General features: G+C 52.9%; 2 protein-coding genes across 3 annotated transcripts in view; both read left to right on the top strand.

The window, feature by feature from the left end:
• HOXC4 (homeobox C4) overlaps positions 1-22,994 on the top strand; it is a 59,363-nt gene extending 36,369 nt beyond the window's left edge. The window contains exons 2-4 of one of the 2 annotated variants that reach the window (XM_036298611.1): positions 20,119-20,234; positions 20,383-21,317; positions 21,810-22,994. In XM_036298611.1, coding sequence (XP_036154504.1) covers positions 20,879-21,317; positions 21,810-22,165 — 795 coding nt within the window. In that variant the 5' untranslated portion in view covers positions 20,119-20,234; positions 20,383-20,878 and the 3' untranslated portion in view covers positions 22,166-22,994. Of the gene's footprint in view, positions 1-14,049; positions 14,586-20,118; positions 21,318-21,809 lie in introns of those variants that run through there. The other variant, XM_036298610.1, reaches the window with a different exon arrangement.
• On the top strand, positions 1,011-4,919 carry HOXC5 (homeobox C5). The gene is made up of 2 exons (XM_036298617.1): positions 1,011-1,789; positions 2,479-4,919. The coding sequence occupies exons 1-2, from the start codon at positions 1,336-1,338 to the stop codon at positions 2,691-2,693; spliced, it is 669 nt and encodes a 222-aa protein (XP_036154510.1). The 5' UTR covers positions 1,011-1,335; the 3' UTR covers positions 2,694-4,919.
• Positions 22,995-24,090: the final 1,096 nt, after the last annotated feature.

Raw genomic sequence — 24,090 nt, 5'->3', positions numbered from 1 at the left:
CTGCACAGCCCCTGGCCATGGGCTGTGAAGGTTGCCCAGGCGCCTGCTCTGCCCACCCCCTTCTCCTACCCCCAGTCAGGTTCTTCCCGCACTTCCATGTAGCTCAGAAATCCCTCTCCTGTGGACCTTGTGGATTTCAATCCCTGGAGAGCCTGGTCCAGAGACCTTTCCTCCATAGGGCACAAAACAGGTCTTGTCCTCTGCCCTGCCCATATATTTGTGGAGGCTTGAATCTTGCTTTTCCATGCCCACAATTAACATCTATTTTCTATCCGAAATATCTGACATAGGTATCACATGAGGGTCATACACGGGGATGTAGAGCCGCCTTCCAGGCCATTGTGTCTGGTTCTACACACACACACACACACACACACACACACACACACGTTGAAAATGACCTTGTTGCTACTCTGGGGTCTCTGACATGATGAGGTCTACTCGGCTACCATGGCTCCTCACCTCCAGGCTCACCCCAGAGTCCCCAGTACTCTCAGCCTCATGACCCCACCCCACCCCCATCTAGTTCTGCCCACCCAGGATCACTTCTCCTGGGCATCCTGTCTACCTCTCCAGAGGCTTGGTTCACTTTTCCATGCTGACAGGCAACTTCTCAGCAATGGCAGTGCTTTGGGACATCCAGGGAGAGGGACCTCCAACCTGAGATAAGCCCCCTCTAAGTCCCACCTGGGCAGGCCCCCTCCCCCACTTAAGTCCCCTTCCCTCAGCCATTATTGAAGATTGGAAGGCTCTGGAGGTGAAGAGGACAGGTCTATCCGTTACCAAAAAAACCCTCAGTGCATCCTAAACGAGGCCTCCTCTTCCCTTAAAATTAAATACAATTTCAAAGGCCATTTCAGGGGTTCGTTGCAGCAACAACCAGCTTCTCCTCTACAGGGTAGAAAATCCATCGGTCTGATAGGGGAGCCGGCACACCAGGCTGCAATTTCTCCAAGTAGGCACCAGGTGTCGCTGTGGGCTCGTTGTCCCGGCTACCCCCAATTCCAAAGAACCATTTTTTTTTCCTCCCCCTTCTCTCTGTTTCTCTCATTCCCTCTCCCCTTTGGTTAGGCTTTGCCAACATATCAAGATGCGTTTCGCCGGCTTCCATCACTAACCTCCCGGAGGTCATCAAACCAAATTTATGAGTGGTCGCTGGAGTCACGTGACTCTATTTAAGGCTCCCTTATTTGGGAAGAGCGCATAGGATAAAGAAAGAGATATCTCCACCTATAAATTGTGCACTTTGGAGAACAAAAAACCCCTCAACTTCAAAGAGTCACAAATCACCCTTAATCAAAAAGGGTGCAGAAATTTTTTTGGGCCCTCCCCGCCATGAGCTCCTACGTAGCCAATTCATTCTATAAGCAGAGCCCCAATATCCCTGCCTATAACATGCAAACTTGTGGGAACTATGGATCGGCCTCAGAGGTGCAGGCATCCAGGTACTGCTACGGCGGATTGGACTTAAGCATCACTTTCCCACCGCCTGCGCCTTCCAACTCTCTCCACGGGGTAGACATGGCTGCCAACCCCCGGGCTCACCCCGACCGCCCCGCCTGCAGCGCCGCGGCCGCTCCAGGACACGCTCTGGGCAGAGACGAAGCGGCTCCTCTGAACCCCGGGATGTACAGTCAGAAGGCGGCTCGCCCAGCGCCGGAGGAGCGAGCTAAGAGCAGTGGGGAGATCAAAGAGGAGCAGGCGCAGACAGGGCAGCCCGCCGGACTGAGCCAGCCACCGGCCCCGCCACAGATTTACCCGTGGATGACCAAACTGCACATGAGCCACGGTAAACTTTAGGACTTCATTTTGCGCGCTCGGGTCCGCCTGGGTTTTATAGGCCATGCGGGGCAAATAAAGAAAAAAAACCTGCGGCCATAAATTTTACGATCCAGGCATCAATGGCTCGTAAAACTGTCCACTAAAAGGCTTAGAGGCTGTGTGCGCCCAAATTTACGACGACATAATTGGATCATAGGAACAAAACGTGTATAAAAGGCAATATTCAATTTTTGGGGGAGAGGGAGGGAGTTAAAAAAATAGAGGGATCTAAAGGGTGAGGAGCGCGGGGCTCCAGCGCGGGGATCCCCCCGCGGCTCCCTCCTCCCCCGTGGAGCCGGCTCGGCCTGCGCTCGCCGCTCCGGAGGACTCCAGCGACTTGGGAGGGGCGGGAGGGGGGTCCCCGGTGCTCGGATCTTGAGGGTGCTTATTGTTCGGTCCGAGCCTGGGTCTCCCTCTCCCCCCACCCCTCAGCCCCTCTGGCTGCGGAGTGAAGGCTGCGGCGGAAAGTTTCCTGCCTGGGCGGCGGCGCCTCTCCCGGGGCTGGGCTGGGCCGGGCCCGCCTGCGGCCCGCCGGGCCTGCCTCGCCCTGCTCGCCTCCATCCCTCCGCCGCGGGTCGGGGCCTGGGACTCGGGTGGGGACGCTGAGGCGCTGCACGCTATTCACCCCTTCCTGGCTTGGGGGGGCTTATATTCCAGAGACAGACGGCAAGCGGTCCCGCACCAGTTACACGCGCTACCAGACTTTGGAACTGGAAAAAGAATTCCACTTTAACCGCTACCTCACTCGCCGCAGGCGCATAGAGATCGCCAACAACTTGTGTCTCAACGAGAGACAGATCAAGATCTGGTTCCAGAACCGCAGGATGAAGTGGAAGAAAGATTCCAAAATGAAAAGCAAAGAGGCTCTTTAGGAGGCGGCGAAGAGGCCCGCCCGGAGCGCCCTGGCTGCTCCCACTCCCCTCGCCTTTCCTTTCCGGTTCTCCTCTCTGTATTTTAGGGCAAGGGCGGTGGCCGGGGACCCGCTCCGGGCCTCAGAGACAAAAGCGCTTTCCCCGGCACCCGCATCTCCACCGACCCCAGGTTCCCGCGGGGCTGACCACGCTGTGCTGACTCCCCTTAGTTCTGCTGGGCTCCGGGCCGCCCCGGGGCCAGCTCCGCAGGCTTCCCAGGGCTGTGGCTTCCTGGCGCTGCCCAGGCTGGCGCCGACCCCACCGGACCGGCCTGGGCCGCCTCTCAGCCTTCCAGCCCCAGCTGGACCCACCCCCGTTAAGGTGGGCCGTGTGGTTGCTGCAGGCCGGGCGCCCCGACCCTCCAACCTCGCGCTCTCCTTTGTTCCCGGTTTAGGCTGGCCAGGCCGCTTCGATCTGGCGAGAGAGTGGTTGTGCCTGGGGGAGTCTGGCGCCAGATTCGGGGTGCTTCCTTGTAGTGACTACACTCAAGTTTTTCATTTTTTAATGATTTGCATAATAAAAGGGGGAGCCGATTGAAGTCTGCCTCCGGCCCCTTGGGTTGTCCTATGCTCTCTAAACCTTCCTCCGACCCCCAAACCCGGGAACCTCTCCAGCCTGCGCCCTCTGCATGCCTTCAGGCCCCCAGCCTCAGACCACTAGCGAGCTCAACTATTGAGGCTCCCTGCCACAGGACCCCAGCAGCGGTCCTAGGGGCTCCTGGCTGCTAGTATCCTTGCCGCCACTTTCTGTGCCCGCCTGCCCCATCGCTGTTGTACAACTATTTATTGACGCCAGGTCTTTCCTGAAACTATATTTTGTCATAGCAAATAAAGACAAAGAGAGAACAGGACTAAAAATGCAGTGGCTCCTCTCTGATTGGGGCACGTATTGGGCAAAAAAGTCTAAATGGGCTGTGAGGTGGAGGGGGAAGCCCACAGCCTTTAAACCTCCTCTTTAAAGGAATTTTTAGGAGCTTCTTCGGGTATTGAGACAAGGCAGGTGAAAGTGGGCTCCTGTCCTGACCCCTGGCCCCAAGAAGGGCCTCTGGGGGAAGGGGAGGACCCAGGTGCCTGTCCTGTGCTGTGGCCATCCAAGGCATTCGGGCCTCTGCACCCCATCCCCTTTTTGGCTGGGTGGCTCTGGGGTCTCTAGACTGACAGCGGCCCTCACTGCAGGCAAGAACGAATCTGCAGGGACTCGTGGCTCTGCGGTAGGGTTAAGGGGTCCCCGAGGGGCCTAGGTGGACATAAAGTGCTGAGCCCTCAGCCGAGGGTCCTATCTGGTCGCAGAAGGATCCTCAGAAAGAGTTGGTGCTGCTGAGTAAAGGGGTTCTGGGAAGTTGGGGGTGTGCCTCAGCTTCCTCAGATACTGGCGGAGGGCGAGTAGGGCGGGCAATCTGCAGGGTATACCTGCCTGGCAGGAATCTTCAGACCATTTCCCCACCTTCTAGGGCCTAGGGCTATGCGGGACAATGAGCTGGAAAGGGGCTGCATAGACCAGTGCCTGAGTTTCATCTGTTTGCCATCATTTATCTCTGGTCGCTGGGATTTTGTGTAGGGGGAGGGTGGGCAGAAGGGAAGGAGAAATGGCAGATAATTCAGGTGGTGCCTGAGACTGGCTTAGGCCCATGCTCTGCTCTGATTCAGGCTCTTGGGATGGGAAGGGGGAGGAAATACTTTATAGGAGAAACAAATGTGGGAAGGGTCCATAAAACTTTACTGCATTTCCTCTCCCGCCTCCCACAATGGGGTGATTTCCTGGAGCCAAGCCTAGGCCCCCCATACTGGGGGGGGGGAGAGGTTCAGGAGCTGGGCTAGAAGGTTTTTCCAGCAGCCAAGAGGGAAAGAGAGCAGGGAGGCTCTGGGGAGGGGTAAGGGGAATATTTATGATTATTAATGCTGATGCTCCTTGGATTTATTATAAGGACTGACTTCTCTGCATCCTATTGCCTAAGCCACCTGTCATTTTTTAAAAGACCCAAGAGCCTTTCCTCACTCCACGCTAGCCAGTAGGAGGTCTCACCAAATGTTTATTGAACTGCACCCATTGCAGCACCCTTCTTCACACTGCACTCACTCAGACCAGATTAGGCCTCCCGAAGTGGCTCTCCTCCACCAGCACACAGCAGACAGCCCAGCGCCAGCTCGCCCACTCTCTCTCTCTCTCTTTCTCCCTCTCTTTCTCAAATAAAATGTGTAATTTTTCGTCAGGGAGTTATTTTAATTTTTTCTCCATGCTGAGTAAAACTATTGGGTGAGCGGTGAAGCATGGAGAAGCACTGGCGTCACCAGTGGGTAACCGTTAACTAAGAAAGAGGCCCTGGTGCCTGCCATCACCTGCCCCAGCCTCCCTGACTACCCGAGGCCCTGGGCTTCCTAAACCCCAGGGGATGCACCGCCACAGGGGGAGACCCAAGGGCTTGGCCAGGGGTGGGGGCAAAGTTGCTCAGACCCGCTGGGCAGGGCGCTCCAGCCCCACCTTGCACTGACTGCCTCCTCCCTGAAGGGTTTGGGCCTCTCTTTCACTGGAAGAGCTGGGCAGGCTTGGGTGGAAGCAGCCATGACACCCGTTCCGGTCCTGTCACAATCTGCAGGTCTTCGCCCAGGCCCCAGCCTCTGCTTCAGCAACATCAGCAGCCACAACCCTGCACTGGGAGTGGGTACAGCCCAGACCCTTGCTTTTCGCCCTGAGCAGAGGCTTCTACTTTGGAGTCTGAGGTGGTTCCCCCACCAGCCAGCCACCTGGAACAATCTCCACGTACCAGGGTTTAGCATTACTCTGGGGGAGTTAGTGGAGGGGCTCCTGGGTCCCAAACAGAGACAATAAAGCCTGCCTCTTCACTTTGCCCTGAAACCCACCCCCTCTGTCATTGAGAAAGAAGGGGAAGAAGCATGACTTACCTTCCCGGGGGAGTGGGAAGAGGGGGATACGGCCCACTCTGAGCAATTAGAGGAGAGAGGAGGAAAAAAATAGGAGGAAAAAAATATCAACACGACCTCGAAGGAAGGCGACAGGTCCTTATGGAAATAAGTAAGTAAATAAATAAGGATCCACCCTCTCCCCCCTCCCCACCCTGCAAGGGGGGTGTGGGGGTGGGGCAAAGGAGCAGCACGAGGTCTTTTTAGTGTAACTGAGCATTAGAGAAATACCCACGGCTTCTATGTGAATTTAGGAGTTTGAAACTTTTGGAGGTTATTTATGTGAATGGCCCGAAGGCAAGCCCGTGAGTGGCTCTTGGGGGACCACGTGATGTCATTAAACCAAGTTTTATGGTGTAGGGAGAGCTGACAAACCCACAATATATTTACATCATATATAATCTTAACTGTCCAGCCACGCAGCTGCTGGTGAGGTTTAATGCTAGGACAGAGGGCCTGGCAGTTAGAGGGGATTACGGCGCTGGGGATGATGGTGAGAGAGGTTACTTCTTCGCAAATGAATCCCAGGCGAATGCTGTAAGTTAATTTTCTCTCTCTGACCCTTTCTCCCGTTTACCTAATCTTCCCACTTTGTGAGAGAAGACAGTCCCCACTCATTAAGGGGAGGGGAAGAAGGCCTCCCCAGGCACCAGGCACCGTCAGGCTGGGGTAGGAGAAGAGAAGAAGCCGCTGGGAGGTAGGCGGATGGGGGAGCTTGTCGCCCCCAGACTATCCCTCTCCTCCCTGCCCTTGTTCCCTCCAGTTGTTAGTCAACTGGGGTAAAGAGAGGCCTGGGCTCTTTAGAGCTTTGCCAGGTCTCCCTGACCCCCTCTCCCTCCTCAGTTGGGAAGAAAGACAGGAGCCACATATGGGTGTTTGGTGGGTGTTTGCAGGAGTATGTGAACCGCAAGCGCAAAATGCCTCTGGTCCAGGAAAGGGCCAGTCTGGCCCTTGGCCAGTGACCCAGAGTCCAGGCAGGGTAGGCAACTGGGGAAGGAGGGCTTTGGGACTTCTGAACCCACAGGCTTTGAGCTGAAATGGCAGAAGCATCTTAAAAGTGGCCAACTGAACCCCAGGGGTCCTAACGCATCCCCTTCTTCTTCACCAGTAGGCCTGGGTGGGCAGCTGTCTCAACCTCAGTGGTCTGGGGTTTTAGTCTGTCTGGGGCCAGTGTGGTTTCATGCCTCCTCCTCCCTCTAGCTGCTGGGGTCTTTCCTGGCATCCCTAGCCCTTGCCAACGGTAAAACCAGGCCTGGGAGGCCTAGAGGTTACTCCTATGAGTGGAGTGTAAGTGGGTGGGCGAATGGAGGCAACTGTCTTTATTAGGCTGGCCAGGCCTCAGCCCTCAGGAGGGAGTGGGTTCTGGTGGATGGAGCCACCAGGGCCCAGGGTGGGCATGGCACCCTGGGGACAATCTCAGGCTGGGGCTCCCTTCAGGTTTCTGGGAAGGAGCAGAATAGGCGGCAAGCCTGGAAGGCACGTGTCCTCCACACCTGTGAGTGGTACCCCACCCTGCGGGTCACCCAGAGCTAAGCCAGGAAAGCGACAACATGTGAACTCAGGCTCCTTGAAGGGGCCCACCAGCATCTCGAGGGATTCCGAAGCAGAGGGAAGGTGGTCCCAATGAGGGCAGCTTGGGCAAGAGGAGAGGAGGAGGGGGCGAGCCAGGTCTATACCTTTCCAGAATAGTGGGGGACTGCCTTGGAGCACGAGGGGGACTAGGCACCGCATTGTGAAGAGGTGCATTTGGGGAACTGGGAGAGAGGCTGCTAGCTCGCCCCTACCGCCCTGGAGACTGAGGAAGAAGCAGGGATCAGCACCGACAGGGAGCCCCGGCAGACTCTGGAAGGGGGAAAGGGGAAGGGGGACAGAGACCCAAATACACCGTCTGAGCTGGAGCCCCAGCCCCCACCCTGGTGGTCCGTGGTCTGTGTGAGGATAGCGAGCGCCGGGACTGGGGAAATCCTACGCCTCCCCTGGGTTTCTCTCGGAGCTTCCGCTTCCCCACCCTCCTCTCTAGTCTTTTATTTCCTGGGGGGCGGGGGCGTTCAGATCCCCGAGGATTCTCACATTTGTAGAGTGAGCTCTCAGGTTCTCCCTTCCTCATGTCTGGCCCTCCTCGACTCTCCCCTCCCCACGTCTGTGCTTTTGAGGGTTTCTGAAAACTTTCCACCCAGGCAGTGGGGAGATGGGAGTTTCCCTTGGTCTATAATTGTTCCCCTCGATCCGGCCTCCTCAAAACTTTAGGGAGCGAGTCTCATGGTCTGTAACCAAGCCTTCAGCCAAGACCCCACCTGGCACGACTCTCAGCCTTCCCCGACTCCTGGCCGAACCTCTTCCCATTCCCTCCGCTCCGTGTGGGGCGGTGTACTCGGGTTACACAGCGTCTCTTAGGGGGACTATGACTTCCTTGTCCCATTTTCTGTTTCTTAGGCTCAAAAATGTCACTCCTTCTTATTATCCTAATAATAATAGATCGTCCTTCCTCTCAAATAATTTAACTCGGCCAGTTTTTTTGCTGTTTAGTAGTGGAATGAATGGAAGTAGGACGAATACAAATTGGGCATGAGGTTCTTGGTTTTCCCACCCCCACTTCGCGCTCTAATTGGGGGGGTGCACTGGAGAGGGGGGGATGGGCAGTCAATCAGGTGCCCCAGCCAACCCGGAAAGCTTTAAATTTTGTTCCTAGGTCTTTTAACCCTAGAAGGGTCAAGCAACCAATCAGGAATGCTCTAAGTAGGGTCACATGGCCCTCACCAACCAATCAGGCCTAAAGTACTTGGGTCTCTGTCTCGCTCCACCCGGTCCCTCCACCTTGGCTCCCTCCCTCCCCACCACTCCCTATAGCTCCTGGGTCCGCCCTATCTCAGATGCCCAGGGGAGTAATGCTGAGCCTATTCTAGCCTCTGTCCCTGAACCAGCTGTGGAGAACCCTTGGCTTCTATTCTAAGTTGTACCTGGAGGTCAATCTCAATTGTACAAGGATCAGAAGTTGTGAGGGTGTCCTCTGGATTACTCCCATCATGGCCTGTGTGATCCTACCCAGTTCTCTAGGTTTTATAGATGTGGATTCTAGATTAGGCTGTGCAGCAGGTGTGGATATGAACTCGAACCCTGAATTCAAATTCTGAGTATGATTATTCCCTATACACTCACCTTGTACAAGTTATCATTTTCTTCCGATCTTCTTGGGGGCAGGTGTGATGATTAGAAGAGGCCTCTTTTGATTTGTGTTTCTGGAAATGTTCCAAAAGTCATTAGCTTTATCAACGTGATGATCCTGTGTCCTGGCCAATAGCTGTCAAAGGATACAGTCACTGAAGGTGTGGATTTCAATGTTTATGTGTACATGGGTCAGGTCAGAGGAGAAACTATTTCTGAGCAAGAGCATTTGATGGCACAGAGAGTGTGCATGTACGACAGAAGTGTGTGTTTCCTAAACATTTTGGGCTGGGCCCTGACCCAGCCCACTCAGGAGTTCAGACCAGGTATTTCTCTCCTCATCCCCCCACCCCTCTCCAGGACTTTGTTCCAGGGTTAATTTTCTGGTTGAGTTCTCCTCCCCTCCCCTTCTCCTTCTGATCTCTGGTCCTCTTGAGCTGACTGAGGGGTGAGAGTTCTGATGGGCTGTGCCCCTGGGACCTCTAAGCCCTCCTCTGAGGGGCCTCAGGGGTGCAGGATGGGAGAGGTAATACAGTTTGAGCTGGGCTTTGTCAGCACCCTCCTGTTTGTTTGTCTTCTGGGTAGGGCTGGTTTAGGGACTATGCCACAGGTGGGAAGGATTAGAAAGTGAAGCCAGAGGGAAGGCAGCTCTTCTGGAAACCATTGAGCCCCCACTTTCCGCATCACCTTCATCACACTGCTCCATTGACTCCCTCATGAGTTAAGAATGAAAGCACACACATTCTTTTTCCCTGGTAGATGGTGTGGTAGTCTTGTCTGAGACCAACCCGCACCTCCAGTGTGGATTTCTCACACTAGAGTTTCCAGATCCCATGAAGCTGGGGAAAGACAGGGGGCATTGGTTGTCTAAGCAGGCTCTGAGAAGAGAGATTTTATTGCTCAATCCCTTCTAATATCCATGTAAACTTTTTCTTTCTCTTTGACTCTGCCTCTCTGTGTGTGAGTTTCTAACCTGGGCTTCAATTCTGTATTTTCTTTTGATGAGGAGACAAGCACCACCCTGAGCCTCTACCTCGGTGGGCCTGGAGACCTTGGAGCCCTTTGAGGTGGAGAAGGGGGAAAATCAGGACCCCAAGCTAGGGATCTTTGAGTTAGAGATTCAATATAAGGAAGGAATGAAACTGCTAGAGGGCCAAGAAAATCACAGCCCCTTTTAATGGGTCCTGGTAACGCAGAATGGTGTGTCTGTTCTAATAATATCTCCTTCAAGGGCTTTAATGGGGCCCCAGAAGCCAAAGGAATTTGGACTCCTGAACTGGGGTGATAAGAGATCTCTTGATCCTTGAGTCCTACAGAACCCTGGGATTCATCTCCCTCTCCCATTCCTAAGGCTCACTGAAGGGCAAAGGGGAACAGCAACACCCAGGAGAAATCACTGTGTGGGGGGAATGGGGATGAAATTTGGGCCTTGAGTAAGCTACACTAGGTAATCCAGCACCTTGTTCATTCTCTGATGGCCAGGCCTTGGAAGCTACAATGAGAGGTTGAATAGAAGGCCCTGGGCATGCTGGGGAGCCAGTGCAGGTAGGAGGCTACTTCTTCACACCTGATACAAGTACAGAGAAATTTCTCCCATGATCTGCGGCCCTGCATGGGCTCAGTTCCCTGGGATCCTTCAGTATGTGCATGCCACAGCTCTCAGAGGGGTAGAGTAGACTACTAGGTCTTCCCTAGAAAGATCCCTATTTCTCCCGCCCCTGGCCCCAAACACCACACATGAACACACAGAAGTATATGTATGTGCCCAAGTATGGTGTGAAAGAGGTCTGACGCCCAGGCTGCACACAGTAAACCAGTCTTGAACCAACTTCCCAGTCCTTGTCCTGCCCCATTCTTCCCACCCACCCAGCATGGAGACCATTTGTTCTGCCCTCCCCACCTCTGCCCTCAAGCCCTGGGCAACTGTCCAGTTTCCCTCCTTCTGCCTCTCTGGGAAACCAAAACCTAGCGCAGCCCCCACAGATGGTGGCGGCCACGCTCTTGGTGACCTTTAGTGTCCTGCTGGCCTGTTGGGTTGTGGAGAGTTGGGAGATAATAAGGGACCCTGAAGCCAGACCCTCATCTGATCAAATCACCCTTACCCTTTGCTCCAGGCTCAAATTCCAAATCTCTCATGGCTGATTCTTCACTCAAGCAGTAGAGAAAAATCTAGACTTCTTTAAAAAGTCACCTAGAAAGCCCAGGGTGTGTGTGTGTGTGTGTGTGTGTGTGTGTGTGTGTGTGTGTGTGAAGTAAGTAAGGGTCAGGTCTCTCATTTTAGATTGTGTCTCTCCCCCTCCTCTGGATAGAGGATAGGGGCGTGGGCCAAGGTTTTATTGAGGGTGCTTTTCCTGTTGGGAGTAGAGACTGGGTCATAAAAGCCTAGAGGAGCTGTTTTGATCTGGTGACTTCTCAGGAAGTAGCATCTGAGGTTTTGCTTTGTAAATCATTCTCCCCCAATCTGGCCAGCAAGATTGGATTGCACTTCCCCAAGCCCACCTGGGGCCCCTCTATACCTCCCTTTCCCCAGTAAACCAAAGAAGAAAACTAAAAGGAAATCCAGGGCTCCCCAAATTTTCCACCTCCAATAAGAAAAGAGCTCATTGGTGATTCCCCTCCTCAAAGTTCCAGATTTAAAAATCAACCTAGGAACCTTTCATTTTCTTTTGTCCACAAAGACCTTGCTCCCCAAACCCCTCAACTAAGAAGGAACCAACTTCCAAGTAATCAGCTTCTGAGCCTGGTGGTAGATACAATGACTCCTCAGGGCTCTGCTCTCCCTGTGACCCCTTTCCTAAGCCCCAGATTCCTTCTTGACAAGGTGGAACAAGGTGTATAGGGGAGAACTTAAGAAGAAGGGGTGGGATTGAAGCATATAAAAGTCCCCATCTAGCACTATATGAATGGAGGAAATTCTTCAGTCCTGTGGTGACTGGTTTTATGTAATTAAGATGGGTGCAGGGGTGTCTGTGAAAGCTCACAGCCTTCTCCCATTTCTCTCTAACACAATTCTCTGCAAACAAAATCATATTTTACCTACATGGCTCCATTTTGTAATGTTAATGAACCTTCCCCTCCTAAAGACACCCCAATTTCCCATGGGTCTCCCCTGAGCCTGGAGCTAAGGAGCTGAAGGGAAAAAGAAGTAAAGAGCGCTCTACCCCCATCTCAGTTTGGGCTCAGTAAATCAGGACGTTTTCAGGCCCAGGCATCAGGGCTCCTATCCACCGCCAGAGAAATGTCTCCACATGCTGGCAATGAGGCTATAGATTATATGAGATCCTGGGCTCTCTTAGTATTTGCACAGGCTCTAGTGTACCCTTGTTTATGTCCCAGAGAAGTCTGGGCTCGGGCATCCCAAACTCACAAGCATTCGAGAATTGCCCTCATTCCTAGGACTCCACAAAAATACAGGTGTCTTTATAGAGAGCTGAACAATCCTGTCGCTGTACACGTGAAAATGTATTTATAGATCACTCTATGCCTCTATAACAGGGTGTATGTTTTACATCTCTCTCTATTCCACATTTAAATACAAATTTATAGATCTCTAGATTTATAGATCCACAGTGAACATAACAGTCCTCTGTCGAATTCCTGCATGCACATTTCCAATCCTTCTATAGTGTTGGATGTATATGCTAGGATGTATTGGTACAGCTCTCTCTCTCTCTCTCTAAACATCTAGATGAATATTTGCTGGGGGCTTTTTTTCTCACTTGGAAAGAACTATGCATGTGTTGCTCAATCTCTATTTTGAAAAATTTATCTAGATTTATATAAGGGTCCCCACTCCTAAAACAGCTATTTATTGAAGCAGAATATTTGGAGATCTTTACAATCTTTGCAGAAACTTAACTATTAGAACATATGTTTAGAGATGGTTCCATAATGCATGTAGGGGCATAGCTCTCAGTCTGGAAGGATTTAAACTTACTGTCTCTCTCTCTCTCTCTCTCTCTCTCTCTCTCTCTCTCTGTGATCAATAAAGAGTGGGGATAGGGAACAAATATCTTTTGGATGTTTTGCTTATTAAAGCAAGTGATGCTGTTGCTATTTCCAAGGCTATCCTCAAATCTAGTCCAACTGAATTATCTGTCCCCTGAAAACCCACTCTAGGGACCACAGCCTCTCTCCAGACTGTCCCTGTGATCTGAAATCCCAGCCCAGGCTCCCCAACCTGCAGCGCCTCCTAAGAGAGCCACGAAGGAGAAGGGGACTGAAGAAAGGGAAGAGTCTTGCAGCCCAGCTCCTCCTGGCTCCCAGGGCGACGCTGATAGAGGCATGAGAGCCCCCACCCCATCCACCTGGGCCTTTGACATTGGGGAAAGGGTGGCAAGCCCCTCGTTATTTTTGTAGGGTGCCCAAATGGTGCCAGGGCCACTGCCCAACCCATAGGTGCCCCATCCCCAATTGTTCTTGGTGCCCAGGGCCCAATTAAGCGGCCGCCTCGCTCCCGGCAGCCGCACTCTTATCGGCGGGATTGATGCCTCGGCGGCTCCTGTATATCATTTCCAAGATTTTTTCTGTCCAACTCCTGGCTCCTTTGGCTTCCTTGGCTTTGACTAATGATTGCTACAGATGCCAACGTCTCCAGAATTCTAATAGCCAGGCAGGCGGACTCTTATTTACCCAGCAACATTGCTGCTGGGGAAGGAGGTTGGGGAGCAGAGGTTGGGGTGTTGTAGATGGCAGGGGGGAGGGGGGCCGCAGAGAGAAGGTTGTGACCAACTCAAGTTTCACTGAACTTCTTCCCCAGCGAGAAAGACATTCCCAACTCCCTCCTCTCCCCAGGGGAAAAATATAATCATAAAATACTGCTAATAGTAAGTCATCGCTCGCCTCCTTGGAAAGGATCAAAGAATGAACAGACCGTGGGAGAATAATCAGAGAGGTGTTTATTAGTTGTAAATAGATGAGACATTAAGCGGAACACCAGCGGTTTGGGGAGGAAAAAGAGGGTTGGTTTTTTTGTGTGTCTGGAGACAAGAAAGGCTACGGTGGGAGAAAGGGTTTCTTTTCTTTATTTCAAGTCTTCCCCTTCCACTCCCCACCCCAAGTCTGTTCTGCTCAGAAATTAAAATTTCTTCCCTGTCTCCCTCCCTCGGCCTCACCTTCAGCCCCTCCGATGCAGGGACTGCGGCGCGTTCCCGGACAGCGGTGCGGAGGCGGCCGCCGCCACAGGCCTCTGTGTGGGGCTGGGGAGCGACATCAGACAACCGGCCAAGGGCAGGTGGGGGGCTCCGAGCCCCAGCCCTGGGGTCCCGCTCGGGCGCGTAGTGGTGGAAAGTTGTGGCCATATTTGCTTCTCTGGGCGCTTCTGGGCCGCGGGCGCAGGGCCGAGTGTCGGGGACGAGGCTGGAGCTCCCCGCTGAGCCCAGAGCCGGGCGCTGCGCCTCCGCGGGTCCCGGGCAGACCCCCTCACACCCCTTCCCGGGGCGAGGAGGAGGCAGCCCGCGGGCAGCCGGGCCCGGCCCCAGGCTGCGGCGATCATTCATCGCGGCCGCTTCCCGGTAGAGAATAATGGAGCCCCCAGCATCCAGGCGGGACCGCAGCCGGAGCCCCTCGTGGCGGGCGGCCCCCGAGCCCGGAGGACCATTTCGTTGGTGTGAAGGGCGAGGCAGCGGCCCGGCCCGCCGAGGCGCCCCAGGGGCAGCCTCTGACTCACAGCCCAGCCCGGCAGGAGGACCCCGAGAGACAAAAAGGGAACCGGGAGATTAAAACCAGTCGGAAGCAGAGGCGTCTCGAGGCGGCCCAAGCGAAAATCAATCACGTAATTAAAACGGGGAGAGGGCGAGGCCCGAGGCTGGGGGTCTGGGGTCCGGAGGCCGCCGCCGAGGTGCGGGCCGAGGCGGGCGAGCGTCCGGGGGAAGGGACTCGCCCGCGGGGGGCCACGCGCGGGGGCTGCGGGCAGGCGGAGAACAGACCGCTGTGGATCCCTGCCCCGCGGGGCCGCGCGGGCCGGGCCGCTCCCAGGCCGAGCCCGAGCGCCCAGGGCCCCTTCTCAGACTCTCCCGTTTTGATGAGATTCCGGCTGTGTGGTTAAGGGCTGCTCCCGACCCCAGTGGAGCCACGGATCTGCCCAGGAAAGTTTGTCTGCGAGCACAGGTGGCACCGAGGTACTGGCTGCCTCTGGGTTTGAGGGCAGAGGGAAGTGGCACCCTGGTTTCAGGCACTGACATATTGACCTCGATTCCCCCAACCCAGAAATCAGTGCTTGCCTTTGGAATGACTCCCATCCACCGAACCCAGGCTCAGAAGGGGGTAGGAGGCGGGTGGGTGTATTAAAGGGGAAACTTGGGGCTGAACAAACTGGACCCCTTCGGGCAGGAAAGGAGAAGGAGCAGTTCCTGGAAGAAGGAGATGAGGCTGCGGGCAGCTGATTTGTGAGGGAAGGATGGTCTTGTTATTATGGAGGTTAATAATGGTCACCCCTGGTACGGCCGGCCAGCCTGCAGAGGTGATTTCTACACAATCCTTTCTCACGGAGCCTTCTCCCCAGAAGCCAGGGGTTCCCCAACTTGGCTGTGATGGGGGAGAATAAAATAAAGACCTTCCCCTCTGCCCCTGCCCTTCCTCTCCCACTCCTTGAGGATTCCAGCAAAAAGGGAAGTTTATAAAATCTCCATGCCTCCCCTCATTTTCCTCTGCTCTCTTCAGTTCACTAAAACTCACTGGCTTTGGGTGTTGGGCTTTTGTGGGTGCCCTTCTGGTGAAGCTCGGCAAAGTCTCCAGAGTCCTGTCTCTGATCCTGGAGGAGACCCAGGCTTCCCTTGCTTGCTCCATGGAATGCTCCGTCTGTCCTTAAACTTGCCAGTCTCTGTCTTCTTTGGTCCTGGGTGCCTGATCCCATGGGTCTCTGGGAGCTCAGAGGCCACAAACAGATGAGGGCAGATGCCCTCATCAACCCCCGAAAGGGATTGCAGCTTCCTATCATCACCTTAATTCTGAGAGCACCAGGCCGGGAGCCTTCCATAAAAGACCCTAAAGCCAGCGTAACTCCTGAATCTTTCAAAACTGCATTTAAGCTCCTTTAAAAACAGACTTCCTTCCCCCCTAAACAGGAAAGCTCAGGTCACAAATCTCCAGGAGCGCAAGCTTCCTGCACCCTTAGTCAGAATTTTGACAACAACAATATTCATAATAATAAGAATTAAAGCTTACATCAAGGGAGAAAGGGACACCCCAGTCCAAGTTTTAAAGGGGTTATAATCCAGCAGCCTTGGCCTGGAGTGGGGGTCAGTGAGGCCAGGATGAGCAAAGAAGGCAGTGGGGAACCCAACCTCTTCTAACTAACAATTTCTCCAGCATAAAAATGAAACATCAAATTCGTTAGCCCAGGGCCTTCATTTTTCCCCTTCCACATTATAACTAGTTATTGAACTCGCTGGAAGATCTAAAGGCCATTTGCGAAGAGACAAATTTCAATGGAGTTTCCCCATCAATAACCCCATGGCAGTGACCTATTGGAACAAGTCAAACACCCGAGGTGAAATGCAGGTCACTCTGTCTAACCAATATTAAAATGCGGCCACTTTTTAAAAAGCCACTTTAAACGAGATTTGAGGAAAATTGAATTCCAAGGAAGGCAAGGCAAGGAGGGGGAAATCCATGAGAGGACCTTGCCTATGGTCTTGGAACAAACAAGGGAAATTTATCTTTAATATTTTAAAGGGGGGCAAATTAACATTCCATGATTGCTTTTTCCCCCCCAAGACTATAAGCGATTCCAGGAGAGAGAGAGAAAAAAGGTTGAGTATTTTCTGGTGACACGTCCAGGTTATTAAAATCATTTTAGACCAATTCATTACTTTTACTGACAAGAGATTTAAGAAAAAATCAATTAAGCATTTGCATATTCTTTTGCATACATTAGCCCTGCCTGCTGGCATTAGAAAGGGACAAAACACACACACACACATACATACATACATACACACAGAGGGGAAATGGGATAAGGGTCTTGCTTTAGTTTGGGGTTTTCAAGTTGTTTGGAGAAAAGAATAAAAATGAAATGAGTTATTTGATTGCATACTATCTAAAAGTCAATTTATTTCAGGAAGGAGAAAGAGATATGTTGTCATTTTCAATCTCTAAAATAACAAAAACCACATACATACACTAAAAGCAAAACCCTGCACTTCTGCGAACGGGAAAGGAATGACTCTCATTTTCCTTCTCTTTGCTTTCCAAATCCTACATTGGTTCTCCCATTTATTTTTCTCCCTAGGAAAATTCAGGGAGCCTGAGAGGTGGATTTTAATGCAGCACAGAATCGGTGGAGCCGCTGAGGTCTCTCAGCCGGCAGCGCGTTACTGGGGAGGGGAGGAATATGGGTTATCCAACGGTCAGTATGGTAATCCGGGCACAATAAGGCCTCGCACACAATGGACACATATTTTTCTTCAGCGGTGTCAGAAGGGAAGCGCTTTGTACTGAAACATGTTTCCGAAAGAGAAACCAGATCGAGATTTAGAAAGGATATGGGGTCGGGGGCATTCGGAGAGTGTTTGGAAGCTGGCAAAAGGTAGTCAGAAAAAAATAAAAAATAAAATTGGGTCAGAGAGAGGTGGAGGGCAGAGCCAGCCGGAGAGTAGAGAGATCCTTGGGTTGGCAAGGCCAGAGGCAGGAGGCCGATGCACAAAAGGAGGCAGGACTAGACCAGATACTAGGCGTCACTGCAGGAGAGAGCCGCTGCTTTAGTGCCTCCCCCGCCCCCCCACCCAATTAAGCCAATGCTAAGTGCAGGAGTCTTCCGTAAGGGTTTGATTTCCGTACTGCTAATAAGTGAAAATGCTTGTATGTATGTGTGTGGTGCAGTCTGGCTTGCTATTTTCCCCATGTGATAGGCGACTTCCTTGCTATTAAGCTATAGAAGCCCAAAGAGAGTTTTTTTGGTAAATGATATAGATAAGTGTGGGCACATTTGGGGGAATCTCCCAGATTTCACTTTATGAATGTGCATGTTGAATCAGCTGTGCAAGCCTGGAATGAGAACCCCACATATATTTGTGGCTGCATAAGGATGCATTTAATATATTAATAAATATTAATAGTATATATTTGTTAGCTGTAATAACCAAAGACAGATTTGACATTTAGTTGGAGGCATCTGAACTCTCCGTATCTACTTACACATACTGGCCTGAAGTGGGTTTCCTGCTCCCGCTCCCTCTAGCCACCTGCAGGAGCTCAGAATCCTGGGGAGTAAGCTGGTAGGCTGTGGGGTGGGCAATACCTTGGGAAGGACTCCCTAACAAGCCCAAGGGAGTAAGGAGACAGAAGAAATGAGGACTGAGGTGGAGGCAGGGCTGGCAGAGGTGAGTGTGAGGGCTGGAAGAAGGGGAGCCAGGCCAAGACCTCACCAGGTCAAGTGGGGAAAAGAATATCTGGGCCAGATTGGGGCGGGGCGGCCTGACCCAGGTGCTGGCCTGGAAGAGAGGTTGGGGGTGGAGCTGGAAGGCTCTCAGTGCCTTCAGCTCCCCTAACCCCGCCTGAGAGTCACAGAGCTTTGGGCCTCCCCTGGGGGCAGTCTGGGGCCGTGGTGCAGACTCCTATGTAGGTCAGCATTCAGCGTTGGTTTCCCTTTGCCCTCTTCTTGCTCCCCCCCCACCACCAATAATTACAAAAAAGAAAACCCTCACACACTCCAAACCACTATCAACCCAACAGCAGCCTTCCCCTCCTCAAAGTCTCAAGTTCCTCTTCCAACCAAACCAGCCAGTCCTCACACGAAGAGGGTCCCGGACAGGCGTGGGCAGGGGATCTCAACCAACTGTGGGCATTTGGAAATCTCCTCCAAGAGATGGTGCACCTCCAGGGAATTCCTGTCCCCTCACCCACCTGATGGCAGGGGGCAGGGCATCCAGGGACCCCCTCCCCAGGCACCTGGGCTGAGGGTGGGAGGCCTGAGCATCTGAGGAGGGAAGGCAGCCAGGGCCCAGGTGGAGGAGCAGCCCCTTTGGGCATCAGCTGTGGCCCAGTGTAATTCCTGCCTTAGGGTGAGCCCTAATTTGGAAGTGGGGACCCTCTCTTGCATCGCAAAGGTGGTGAGAGACAGGTTGAGAATCTCCCGCCTTCAGTCTCCCTCTCACAAGGGCTTTATTTTTTCTCTTCCCCTCCTCATTCCCTTAATTGCAGATGTTCTAATTAAACCCTCAAATAGTTGTTATGCCGTTTTAAAAGGTACTTATTCAAGTGTCAACCAGGCTGGGCTGGGAGGAGGCAGCGTAGGGCGGCGAATTAAAGGTAGATTGACTAATCACGGCGGCGATCATAATAATAAAATCAGAGGGGGAAAAATCACATTACGACTTTTCGTGGAAAGGAGGGAGCAGGCAGCCAGCGGCCGCCAGCCCTGCGCCGCCACCGACACAAAGAGTGCGGGCGATTCCGCGAGACTGATTTATGACGTTTTACAGCCCTATAAAAGCTGTAGCGACGAGGCAAGCGCTCCTACCACCGCTGGCAGATTTAGTCTAATAAATAAAACATAAACAGTTAACTTTATGTGTCACTTTTATTGTTATCAAGTAAAATATAGCTGAGCCCCGGCAAGCTATGATTTTAAACTATAATTGTTATCAAGTACAACAAGGGGACCCGGCTCCCTCCCTGGGCTCTCCCTTCTGCCACCCGCCCCCCCCCCCAACTCTGTGTTATGGGATCAGTTAATTGGAATTGGTGGCAGGACGTGGCCACCCCTATGGGGGGGGGTGAGAAGCAACCCTTCTTGCCCCCTCCTCCCTCCATGGCCCTGCCACCCTGGACACAAGGGAATTCCTGTGGGTTGGTGGCAGAGAAAGGGGAGGGGGCAGAAATGGACGGGAGACATCTCCCCCCTTAGGTGTGCCCAGCCTACCCAGCTGGGTGAGCTCACCCCTCAGCTTTTGGAAGGAAGCCTGGATATGGCCTTTGGGAATGTGTGTTTACATGTAAACACATGTGTTACATGGATACAATCCCTGGCCCCAAGCAAGCCCTATCCACACAGGCCTGCCTCCCTCTTAGCTAGGTCTGCCCTCTGTGGGGATGGAGAAGGAAGAGCGCCCAGGGCCCTGGCGGGACACAGCTCAGGCGGCGCTGACTCCTGGCAGATCTCTCTCCTCCTTGCCCCAGCTCCTCAGGAAGCAGCTTGCAGGCAGTGGTCAGAAAGCAGCAGGCCAGACCGAATGGAGGGTAGGAATAGCAAGCGGCAGTAGAAGAGGTCCTAGGTTCCTGGGCTGGGACAGGGAGGCTCAGTGGGTGCTCGGGAGGGCAAGGCTTCTGAACTCTGCTTTTGCCAACCACTTCCTGTCTCTCTTCAGCGGGGCTCAACCCCCAGACCTCCAGAAATGACGTCAGAATCATTTGCATCCCACTGCCTCTACCTGCCCGGTCCAGCTGGGACCCTGCCTCGCCGGCCCCTTGGCCAGAGGGTTGGGTGAGTGTGTCTACACGGGGAGGGGGCTGGACTCTGGTATGCTTGGATGGGGGGCACCCCAGGCTCTTCAGCCTCCTGGGCTCAGCCTGGGCTCCTCCCCATCCAACCTCCACTCCAGTCCTCATTCAACTTCCTCTTCCTGCGAAAGAGGGGCGCTGCCCCGTGACCTCCACAGACAGACAGGATGGCCATGCATGGAAACCTCCGGAGAAGCTCAGGAGCTGAGGCCCCCGGGACCCATCGGCAGCCCGAGGGGAGACTTCAGGAGCGGGCTGAGTCACAGCCTCCCGACAGCCCCCCAGCGCCCAGGCTGGGGAGGAAGGCTGGGGGCGTCCTCTCCTTGCACAGGGGAGGGCTGTCAGTCTGTGGGGTGTGCACTGAGACACCCCAGCCCCTGCCAGCTAACCCCACCTCGGCACCACCACCACCCCAGCAGCACCACCACCACCACACACACACACAAAAATTGGATACATTTTGAATAAAGCGATTCGGTTCCTTATCCGGGGACTGGGTGTCTCCGTGTGATTGGCCGGCGGAGTCACATGGTGAAAGTAACTTTACAGGGTCGCTAGCTAGTAGGAGGGCTTTATGGAGCAGAAAAACGACAAAGCGAGAAAAATTATTTTCCACTCCAGAAATTAATGATCATGAGCTCGTATTTGATGGACTCTAACTACATCGATCCGAAATTTCCTCCATGCGAAGAATATTCGCAAAATAGCTACATCCCTGAACACAGTCCGGAATATTACGGCCGGACCAGGGAATCGGGATTCCAGCATCACCACCAGGAGCTGTACCCACCACCGCCTCCGCGCCCTAGCTACCCCGAGCGCCAGTATAGCTGCACCAGCCTCCAGGGGCCGGGCAATTCGAGAGGCCACGGGCCGGCCCAGGCGGGCCACCACCACCCCGAGAAATCACAGCCGCTCTGCGAGCCGGCGCCTCTCTCAGGCGCCTCCGCCTCCCCGTCCCCAGCCCCGCCAGCCTGCAGCCAGCCAGCCCCTGACCATCCCTCCAGCAACGCCAGCAAGCAACCCATAGTCTACCCATGGATGAAAAAAATCCACGTTAGCACGGGTAGGCAACTTTGCTTTTTGCTCTCCCCCTCCCTCCCCTCTTCCCCAGCGCTCCCCACCCTCCCCGGCCCCCTCTGGCCCCCGTCCTCCTTTCTCTCCTTCCCCCTCTCTCTCCAGGAGCGACTCTGGGTTAGCACAATTGAACTGGATTTACGAGCGAGAATGGGTAATTACATCCCCCATAAATTTTATGGCTTAGCTACTCTGGGCAGTCCGAGCCATGTGCTACGATCTGTTATGTATGTGTGAAAACTATGCTCGCTTTCTAAGGGCGCATAAATAATTCAGTGTCGTTACAATGAGGATTCCCCTCTTATTACACTACAAAGTCTCCAGCTTCCTTCAACTTCTTTATAACCCATTTAGCTTGATGACTTTATTTCCACCACCCCCTCCTCCTGTTCCACAGAGCTGAGGTCGGGGTGAGGGTGGGGGCAGGGAGCTGCTGCCTCTGAACCCCACTATTTGCTTTTCCCCTCCCCAACCCCCCCAGTGAACCCCAATTATAACGGAGGGGAACCCAAGCGCTCGAGGACAGCCTACACCCGGCAGCAAGTCCTGGAATTAGAGAAAGAGTTTCATTACAATCGCTACCTGACCCGAAGGAGAAGGATCGAGATCGCCCACTCGCTGTGCCTCTCTGAGAGGCAGATCAAAATCTGGTTCCAAAACCGTCGCATGAAATGGAAGAAGGACCACCGACTCCCCAACACCAAAGTCAGGTCAGCGCCCCCGGCCGGCGCTGCGCCCAGCACCCTCTCGGCAGCCACCCCGGGCACTTCTGAAGACCACTCCCAGAGCGCCACGCCGCAGGAGCAGCCGCGGGCAGAGGACATTACCAGGTTATAAAACATAACTCACACCCTGCCCCCACCCCATGCCCCCACCCTCCCCTCACATACAAACTGACTCTTATTTATAGAATTTAATATATATATATTTTGGTTCTTTTCTCTCTTCTTCCCACCTTATCCCTTGTCAGTTCCAAACAGACAGAACAGATAAACAAACAAGCCCCCTGCCCTTCTCTCCCTTCTACTATTAAGGACCCTAAAAGCATGTGATGTTGTCTTAGCATGGTACCTGCTGGGTTTTGTTTTGTTTTTTTTAAAGGCCATTTTGGGGGGTTATTTATTTTTTAAGAAAAAAAAACTGCAAAAATTATATATTGCAAGGTGTGCTGGTCTGGTTTGGGTGAATTTCAGGGGAAATGAGGAAAAGAAAAAAGGAAAGAGATTTTTAAAGCTAATTCTCATCCTTCTCCTCCTCCTCCTTCTCCCCCCTCTTTCCTTAGGCCTTTTGCATTGAAAATGCACCAGGGGAGGTTAGCGAGAGGGAAGTCATTTTAAGGAGAACAAAGCTATGAAGTTCTTTTGTATTATTGTTGTGGGGGGAGGCTGGGAGGAGATGGGGGAAGACAGCAAACAAAGCTACATGCATCTGGAGAGCCTCTCAGAGCTGTTCAGTTTGAGGAGCCAAAAGAAAATAAAAATGAACTTTCAGTTCAGAGAGGCAAGTCTATAGGTAGAATCTCCCCACCTCGCCCCCCATCGTGGTTATTGTGTTTTTGGACTGAATTTACTTGATTATTGTAAAACTTGCAATAAAGAATTTTAGTGTCGATGTGAAATGCCCCGTGATCAATAATAAACCAGTGGATGTGAATTAGTTTTACGTCAATGTCTGATGGTTTCTTTTTATCCCCCTCCTCTTTCTGGTCTGGTAACATCCCACCTTCTCTATAGTTACCTAAGTTTACTCTAAGCAAACACACAAACCTTAACTCTCAACTCTAGTTTTACAATAGCCTTAAAAGAACCAATAAGGGGGTTGGGATAGGGGATCCTCAGAAGAGGGCATGTGGAAGATGAGGGCTCATTTCTCCTGTCCCTTCCCTCTGACTTTGCAGAGTTCAGACTTTCATGGGGGTACTTACAGTGGGCCTGCGGGGGGGGGGGGGGGGGGCTCACTTTTCTGTAGTTAGGCACAGTGCCTTCTTTTTTCTATTTCCCTCTCCTACCTTCTCCCTTCTCCGTGCTGAACAGGCCTGCCTAATTTCAGACAAGAAGGCAAGTTTAGGGAGAAGGGGAGAGTTTTGATCTTTTACGGCTGTTTTTTGGGGGGGGGGGATTAAGAAAGATGCCCCTTCAACATGTACGTTCTCCTTAAAAGAAGAAAGATTTTGAGCTGGTGACTCTGAAGCAGCAAAGTGGCCTGTCAGGATGGCTTCTCTGTTTGTTTAGACTTGGAAAGAAGGGTGAAGTGGAGGCCAGAGGCCTGGGAGGCCCCTTGCATGGGTAGGCCTCAAAGCCTGATGCCTGGAGATAATGAGGAACTTTTATTTTTCCCCCCCTAACTTTTTATCATGGACCTGCCAGGTGTTGAGAAAAGATACAGGGAGAGGCAGGGACCACCCTGTTTCAGCAACCTCCTAGGTCCCGGAAAGGCTAAGGGAAGGCTCTCTGGCTGTAAAATTTTTGTTTTAAACTTATTTCCTTGGGGCTAAAAAACAAAAAGAAGCAAAATAAGAAAGCTGGTCTGGATTACCTGAATAGTTAATTTAAGCCAAAGGTTCCCAAATAATTCTGGTTCTGAAGGCCAAGCTCTAAGCATGACCTGCTCAAATTTTTGCTTGTTTGTTGGGATGTGGGGGAGGCAGCTGGCGAGTTTCTCAGGCAATTTATCCAAATTTTAGGATGGAGCACTATCAGAAGTAGAAGAGAGAAGGAGGAGAGATCTGGGTACGTAGAGGAGCCCGGGATACTCCTTCCCTT

The sequence above is a fragment of the Myotis myotis genome, unplaced genomic scaffold, assembly GCF_014108235.1.
Source record: "Myotis myotis isolate mMyoMyo1 unplaced genomic scaffold, mMyoMyo1.p scaffold_m19_p_3, whole genome shotgun sequence".
In the NCBI taxonomy this organism is placed as follows: domain Eukaryota; kingdom Metazoa; phylum Chordata; class Mammalia; order Chiroptera; family Vespertilionidae; genus Myotis; species Myotis myotis.
The sequence above is the reverse complement of the archived record's forward strand: the minus strand, read 5'-3'. Positions and strand labels throughout refer to the sequence as shown.

What these genes read in the sequence shown, in the direction of transcription:
- HOXC5 (XM_036298617.1), top strand. Translation starts at nt 1,336, where the DNA reads ATGAGCTCCTACGTAGCCAATTCATTCTATAAGCAGAGCCCCAATATC. An exon ending in CAAACTGCACATGAGCCACG is followed by an intron (nt 1,790 to 2,478) that starts GTAAACTTTAGG and finishes CTTATATTCCAG; the next exon opens with AGACAGACGGCAAGCGGTCC.